This window comes from Stegostoma tigrinum, chromosome 20, assembly GCF_030684315.1.
Source record: "Stegostoma tigrinum isolate sSteTig4 chromosome 20, sSteTig4.hap1, whole genome shotgun sequence".
Lineage (NCBI taxonomy): Eukaryota > Metazoa > Chordata > Chondrichthyes > Orectolobiformes > Stegostomatidae > Stegostoma > Stegostoma tigrinum.
In genome coordinates this window covers 8,812,315-8,820,905 of record NC_081373.1, presented here as the reverse complement: position 1 = coordinate 8,820,905, position 8,591 = coordinate 8,812,315, and the positions used below count along the sequence as shown (strand labels likewise).

Genomic DNA, 8,591 nt, shown 5'->3' with positions numbered 1-8,591 from the left:
ATTTAAAAGGAATGAGTGGAGAATTTTAAAACCGACGCTTTGCTTAACGCGGAGTCAATGTAGATCAGTGAGTATATGGGAATGATGAGTGAACGAATACTGTTGCGACTTAGGACACACATTTTTGTTGGCATCAAGTTTATGGAGGGTATGATATGGGAGATCAGCCATGGAATAGCCAAGTTTGAAACTAATAAAGGTACAGTTGAGAGGCTTAGAAACAAATGAACTGAACTAGAGACGAAAGCAAGCAATGTTGCGAGGATGGAAACGGTTGCTCTTAGACGTAACAGGAGAATATTTAAATAACATGACATGCCTCAAGTCATTAATAAAAGACCCACAAAGCTCACCCAAAACACAGAACAAAGCTAAATATGAAGAGAGCAATTGTAAAAGTCAACAACATCCGGAACACTGACTGGCACCCACTCTCGAAAAAGAAACTGGCCCAAACAATGAGGTGTACCCACAAGCCCGGAGACACAAAGCACAGAACAGATTCAGCCAAACCAAGGAATGAAGACCGCGAAGCAAGACTGAGCCATTAGTATCAAGAATAAACCATGATCAGCTGTTTAGAGCCAACACAATTGTAGGGATATTTCCCAGCGAACTGAAACGGCGCAATAACGCCGTTGCAGGGAAATGAGTGCAGATGGGGTTATTGTTGAAGCTCGACAGAGAATGAGAGTCTGCTCAGAAGTTAAATATACCCCCCTCCCAACAAAAGAAGCAAAAATACAGCAAACCATCAATTCCCAGTTTTGGATTATCCACCATTTATTAGCAATAGATAAGGGGGTTAACACCCCCAAGTAATGTTCCAGCAAGCATTGGAGCAATGGGAACAAACACAGAAATTGCTGGAGAAACTCAGCAGGACTGGCAGCATCTGTAGAGAGAGACGGGGCAGTTAATGTTTCGGGTCCAGTGACCGTTCAGAATGTTAACTGTTTTTCTCTCTCTCTCCACAGACACTGCCAGACCTGCTGAGTTTCTGCAGCAATTTCAGATTCCCAGACACCGCAGTTCTTTGCTCGATTTGTTATATATTGGGGCAGTTGGTTTGTTAAAAGGGCGCTTGGACCGAATTGGTAAAAATCAGATCTGTTGGGACCTCGGCGGTGATTTATATCTCGGTATGCTGGTTTTGGTTGCAGTTTCCCTTAGGGTCTGTCTGTTGCTCTTTTTATTTGGCATTTGGGGCTGGATTAATTGAGGATATCTGGTCGGCATAGACGAATTGGACCAAAGGGTCTGTCTCCCTGCTGTACATCCCTATAACTCTTGTTCACTTGAAACTTGCGCGATGTCACTGAACTAAACGGACTGTGGGAGCAAGATGTATTGCTCTACCAGTCAGATTCTGGGTTTGGAAAAGGGAGCGTTGATCTGCCGGTAACGGGCTTAATTTTGGTAATCCCAACTTCCAGGATCTGATTTGCCCCTACATCTCCTCTGGGCTGGGTTGGTCTATTGAGGGCGATGGGGTAGAGATGAACGGCGGACTTTTAACTGAAGACTGATCACCAGCGGGACAGTATCTGTAGAAATCAGCTATGGTGAAGGTTCACTTTAAAGGGGCTTGAGGTGTGTGTGTGTGTGTGTGTGTGTGTGTGTATGGGTGGGTGGGTGGGGAGAGCTTTGTTACTGGAGGAGGCTGGTCGAAATTGTGGGGTGGGGGGGGGGCGTGGAATTATAAACCACGCCAACAAAACATTGTAAACCACACACACACACACACACACACACACACACACACACACACAAACACAGAGGCAAGAACACGGGATAATTCAGTGCCATCTGCCGAGCATTGGGGGATTTTGATTCGATGTGATTGAATCGCACTCTCAGATTCACCAAAAGCAACCACCCCCCACCCCACCCCACGCCTCTATCCCTGTCTCTCGAACTCGCTCTCTACAACAAGGATGCCCAGGGTCCTACCTCTGAGGCAGCACCGCAGTCTCCCTGGGATCTTGCCAGTCTTGTGTTGCCTCGCATCTCTCGCCCACCTCTCGGTCGACACTCGAGTGGGAGAACGGAAAGCGGCGGGGAGAGGGACCAGGGGTCAGCCGAGAGACACCAGGACCCTGATCCTGCTGGATGTGAACATCAGGAGCTCGGTTCGGACCGTGAGCGAGAACTTTCTGTCAATCCAACTAGACCCAGCCGTGGTACATAATGGTTGGATCGACTTCTTAAGGTAAAAATACTTGGAACAGAGGAACGCGTGTTAATGCGCCTCCTAAAATCTCTCGGGTTAATAACGTGAAATCGACAGGCTTTCATTCCCATTCCTTTCCATTTCCTTGCTTAATTTCAAAAGCGCGCGTTATCAATAGCGGCCTGAAACTGATTGAGAATCCTCCCCAACTTTGTCAATTAAAACTAAACAACTCCATCATTTCACTCCTGTACAATTGACGTGGCGTATTTCATTTCCAATCTCGGCTGATCAAAGGGCAGTTTTACGGTCCATTCGGAGAAATGTAACTCTTAAAAAAAGCTCTGAGCAAATACTGAAAGAACAAAAACAGTAAATGAAGTCGCAACATTTTAACCTGGAGGTGCGATTTGTTTTAAAACAAAAGCACGTTGGTCCAGAAAAGTGCCTCTCGATCTGATAAAGAGAAACCGGCATGTTTTTTTATTTTGTTTTAGAATCTGCAAAGTGCGGTTTCTGAAATTATCCCCAGTATGTTAAAAAAAACTCAGTTATTTGCGCGCGGAATCGAAAAATAAATCATGTCCAAAGATCAGTCCGTCTCGTATTTTGTTCCGTTTATTTTAAAATTGAGATTTGCTTCCCGCTAAATGAAGCAGGGAAGAGAAATGTCGAACACTGAGAGACCAACAGTTTTGACAAATCTTCGTGGTAAATCTTGAGGGTTAGTTTCTTTCGCTTGCCATGGTGTTTTCCGTTTGGAGAATTTCGATTGCACAGATACACACGCACGCATTCAAAGCAGCTGACTCCCTGAATCTCAGTGAAATGCAGCTGAATGCGACATTTTAAGCGGACTGGCATTGGGGCCACTTCATGTTAATGTTGACACCGAAATCATATTTGTTTTTAAAAGTTAAGAACCCAAACTGTGTTTAAAAACAGAATGGAATGCTGGAAATCTGAAATTTAAAGAAAATGTCAGGAAGGGTGCTCTGTAGAAATCTTGCTGGATTCGAGACGTTAACTCTTGTCTCCACAGATGACGCCGGTTTCGCAGGCACTTTCTGCTATTGTTTATTTATTTGCTGTGTGTGAGAGTCCCGAGCCATAAATTCTTTTTGGTTTAGGATTTCGAATTTCCAACCAGCCGGCCTGAGGTTGCATGCCGTCAATATTTAGACACTGTGACTGTCCCTATCTTCATACACTTAAGTGTGGCTGCTGAAGCCATCCACTCTAAATACAAAAGTTTATCGACCTCACGCATTATTTTCACTGTGGCAAACGGTTTTAGCACTGAGGAGGAAGCAGTTACCGCGACTCTTGGTGAGGGGGAGATCAATAGACCCTTTAACCGCAAATAAACCCGAAAAACATCCACTTTACGAAGGCTGGCCGCTGAACTCGCACTCTATAATCCGAATCCAGGGCCTTAGGTTACAACAATCCCGAAAGCATTTGGCCCAGAAACATTCAAACTAACACAGCGAAAACAAGGCGTGGAGAGTTGCGAGAGAGAAAGAGCTGGAGGCTTTTAAACGCAGCAACTATTTAAGAATCATAGCAGGTGAGCTTTTCCAGCAATCTCAGTTTCTGTTTCTGATTTCCAGCATCCGCTGTTCCTTCGGTTTTGAATTTAAGAATCGATCCTTTCTGCAACTTGTAACGCACAGCTCACGGGGAAAGAACGTGCCTGGGGTGGGAGGTGGCGGCGGGGGGGTATATTTTGCACTCAGACAGTGAAGGGGGAAGGTTCAACGGTATCGAAAGGCAGAAAGCTCGCTGAATTTAATGTGTGTGATTTCAGCTCCAAAAGGCTGGTAACACTGGCTCGAGGCTTGGCACCAGCCTTCCTGTGGTTCGGTGGCAAAAGGACGGATTTTCTACAGTTCCAGAACCATCGGAATCTGGCGAAGCACCGGGGAGAACTGGGACCAGATTACTACCTGAAAAACTACGAAGACGGTAGTTAGTTTTTTTTTGATAGCGCTTTAGATAATTGACGCTGACACTGTTTAAGCGGCGCCGAGATAGAAAATGTCCTGTTAACAATCGGCACAAATGCATAATGGACAAATCATGTATAAAATATGCTTCAGGGTGCTGGACATTAATTATATTAGAAGGGTTTATAATAATTCGTAATTTATAATCATGATATTTTGTATATTGTACAGCGTAGGTGTTGTTAATCTATAATCTTTCTACATCCCATTATTGTATGAACTCTGTAAAATTTCTCACCATTAAGTAACATTTCGTGCGATAATTTGTATCATAATTTCATGCACACCCGTTGCCTGTCGAAATACTTCTGCTAAATCTGTAGTTGCAATTACAAATCGCACTATGTTAGGTGTCACTTTCTGTAGAAATATATATATTTTTAAAAATAAGACCGTAACTCCACGCGAATGGCAGCATCGGTGGAGAGAGAGGAAGCCGAGGCAATTTTGTTTTTGTTTCAAGCCTTCAACATTCGCGTTCATTTCGTTACGTTTTTGTATTGATTTGGAAAGTGCGACCAGGGTTACTTATTGTGGGGACAAGTGTGTCAGATTTGGGGACTCACTTAGCGAGGGATGGCGGGATTTCGCACGTAAACGATATTTCATGTAAAAAAAAATGGAAAATTCTGGGTTCTGCGGACGGAGATTCTGCCTTTTAGAGGGCGAAAGAAGGGGAGAAACGAGAAAATCTGCAGTGGCGATCCGGACAGAATGTTCACATCTTTTTTCATCGCTTCTCTCTGTTCCATCTCAGACATTGTCCGAAGTGACATCGCCCTGGATAAGCAGAAAGGCTGTAAAATCGCCCAGCATCCGGATATCATGCTGGAATTGCAGAGGGAGAAAGCTTCGCAGGTGCAGTTGGCTCTGACCAAAGAGCAATTTTCCAACACCTACAGCAACATCACAATAACAGGTAGGAAGATCAAACCGGGCCGAATTGGGGTGGTGCCTCCGGGAGAGGTAGACCCTTCCTTTGAACGGAATCAGAAAGCGACGGAGAAACTCAGCAGGTCTGGCAGCATCTGTGGAGAGAGAAACAAGAGTTAACGTTTCAAGTCTAGTGACCCTTCTTTAGAACGATTGCAGGGCTTGGTTAGTTCACTTGTGAACATTAATTTTATTTTTATCTAGAAATTCGGTTCCTGCGCCAATTGTGTTAATATCAGACAAGGACCCTCTTAGGGACTTTAGTGAAGCCAGAAGTAAAAGGGCACTTTTAAAATAAAGCAAAACGAAGAATAATGCAGATGCTAGAGACCTGAAATAAGAACGGAAAATGCTGGGGAAACTGCGCAGATCTGGCAGCATCTGTGGAGAGAAAAGCAGAGTTAACGCTTCGAGTTCGATAGGAACTCGCGAACTTCGAAGAAGACTCGCAACCTTAATCCAGGCAGTAAATGCAAATCTTTTAATTTGAGCAATCCGGTGGTTTGCACGAACGGCCACAAATTAAATCAAGCTGAAAGTAGCGAAATTCCAATTTGATTTTCAAAATTCCGCGGATTGTCGTGAGGAAGTTGTGTGGAACGTGCGACGTTTTAAGTGCGGATGAATTCAATGTACCGGCTTGCACTTTGCTAAGGGCGCGGGATATCGTGTACTGCAACAGTTGTTGGTATCGGTGGCTGAACGAGTTGCCTGCCAGTATAGCTGTTGCCTGCAGTATGCCTGGTGCTCCTGTCGCCTATAGTTCACCTGCTGCCTGTAATATATCTGTTCCCTCTATTGCTGTCAGTGTATTTGTTGTGCCTGTTTGGTTGGGATATACCTGTTGCTTGGTGTATACCTATTGAAATAACTGTGGCTAGTGTATCAAGTTGCTGCCCTTGCATGTCATACATGCAGTGTACTAGTGACATGGATTTGAAATAGTGGCATGGATACTATTAATTGCTATGCCAGAATTGGTACCAATTGTAATTAGTAGACCGATGGGCCTCTGGCGTAGTGATTGCATGCATTTGAGCTCAGTGAGTCGCCAGGGCAGCAGTGAGTTCTGCTTTGAATCGATCCATCAATTGCTTTCCTCCTAATGATTTCATTTTATTTTGGCCGATTGCAATTTGTCAGTGACGGGAAATCTGTTACCCATTTGTATTAACTACACCCAAGACCTGGCAGTTCAGATTTCCACAGTATACGCGTGTGTGAATTAACATCAGTGTTGTTGATTGGGAGTTCCATTCTAACCGAAAGACAAAGCAATGACACTGTAAGCTGTTACTTTCATGTGTACGTGAATATTCTTGTCGCATTAAACCCTTGCCTCAAATGGTCATGGGTCTGAGTTGTATTAGTCTGGGAATGTTGATTTAGGTGAAGAGTTACCCATCCAGTTGATACTTGTAAGCATTTCACAGTGGGTGAACTGAGAAATATTGCTGACCACAAAATGCACTGAGGTGCAAGGTTGGAGCTATTGACAGAGTCTTACCCGCCAGATGACCACCATGATACATTGGAAGAAAACAGCATACCAAGATTAAAAGCCTTGAGCAGTTATATTTACGTGATGTATTTGAAGGTCAGGGAATGTAATACGGTAGTTTTAAAAATGGAACTAAATGCTCATATTGTGTGAATTTGATTTGGAGTGTCCACTCCACTTTGCACCGAGACCCACATGGGCACCTCTTAGTGAGTTACTGTGTACAAATCAGCATCGCAATTCATTTGACATGGGCATGAAAGTAATTGATATCATGAAACAGTAAGGGATGATTATAGAAACCTAACCATTTTTATCCTGGTGTCTTTTGAACAAGTGAAAATAGAAAGAGCTTGAGAAGCTCAGCAGAGATCTGGCAACATCTGAAGAGAGAGAAAAGCAGAGTTAATGTTTCAAGTCCAGAGATTCTTCTTCAACTTATTTGTTTAAGAGCTCCAGCATCCACAGTTCTTTGTTTTAATTGGAAATGGGAGAATGGATTGCTTTTTCTTATTTATACCACAGGCACTATTTGAGAGAGAGAAAGAGAGACAGAAAGAGAAAGGGTTACCAATGTTTACATTGCTATCACATTACTAACCTCAACCTTGTTAAAACAAGGCAGTGTGCACGTCTGTTTAAACACAGTTATCAAAGAATAAGGAGATAAGGCAGGTGGATGGATACTAGTTGATTGTAGTCTCATTGACTTGCTGACCAGGTTTCAGGAGGTGAATGGCCACCTGCTGTTCTCATATTCCTTTATACAGCTTTCTGGTATCCGAAATCAAAAATATCTTTGATGCTAACTACAAGTTGATTGTCCAGGAACATGTTTCTCTACCTATGGTTAGCTTCAAACCTTATATAGAAGCCAATGTGAACAGCTAGTCATATGGCTACCTCTTTTAGTTGTCTTGGGAGCTGAAGTCAAAGCTTAACTTCAGTTAATACCAGGTTTCTTATTTCATAGAGAATCAGGAATTCCGTCTCAGCAGCAAGAAACACTCAATATCTTTGTGAAATTGCAATGCCAAGCTCTCACTTTGTGTTTCAGTCAACTTCAGCTCTGAATCCACATATTATGATAACTGTAATTGTGCAACTTGTTTGTCTTTTTTTAAAACAAAATTTCTATCCTCTTCTTTAGACCTTAACTCTTTGGAACAGATGTTCATTGGCATAATAATTCACCATACCCGATTAGTCATCCATGAACACAGAACATTGAACGTAGAACAATACAGTGCAGAACAGGCCCTTTGGCCCTCGATGTTGCACCGACCTGTGAACTAATCTAAGCCCCTCCCCCTACACTATTCCATCATTATCCATATGCTTATCCAAGGACTGTTTAAATGCTCCTAATATGGCTGAGTTAATTACATTGGCAGGCAGGGTGTTCCATACCCTTACCACTCTCTGAGTAAAGAACCTGCCTCTGACATCTGTCTTAAATCTATCACCCCTCAATTTGTAGCTATGCCCCCTTGTACATGCTGAAGTCATCATCCTCGGAAAAAGACTCTCACTGTCCACCCTATATAATCCTCTGATCATCTTGTATGTCTCTATTAAATCCCCTCTTTGCCTCCTTCTCTCCAATGAGAACAGACCCAAGTCCCTCAGCCTTTCTTCATAGCGCCTGTGCTCCAGACCAGGCAACATCCTGGTAAATCTCCTCTGCACCTTTTCCAATGCTTCCACATTCTTCCCATAATGGAGTGACCAGAACTGCACGCAATATTCCAAATGAGGCCGCACTAGCATTTTGTACGGTTGCAGCACGACATCACGGCTCCGGAACTCAATCCCTCTACCAATAAAACCTAACACACCGTAAGCCTTCTTAACAGCACTATCAACCTGGGTGACAATCAGGTTATCAATGTCTGCCACCAAAGTATCATTGATATTTCTTTTCAATTTCAAGAGTTAAAGGTAAATAGATGAGGAAATGAACTCATGCAATGAG

The 8,591-nt window shown here is 43.3% G+C and overlaps 1 protein-coding gene across 1 annotated transcript in view; it reads left to right on the top strand.

Annotated features, from left to right (window-relative positions):
* The first annotated feature begins 1,782 nt into the window (after positions 1–1,782).
* Positions 1,783–8,591, top strand: part of hpse2 (heparanase 2) — a 264,875-nt gene continuing 258,066 nt past the window's right edge. Inside the window, exons 1-3 of the mRNA XM_048551158.2 lie at positions 1,783–2,212; positions 3,984–4,141; positions 4,940–5,101. Of these exons, the coding sequence (XP_048407115.1) occupies positions 1,938–2,212; positions 3,984–4,141; positions 4,940–5,101 (595 nt within the window). The 5' untranslated portion in view covers positions 1,783–1,937. The remainder of the gene's footprint in view (positions 2,213–3,983; positions 4,142–4,939; positions 5,102–8,591) is intronic.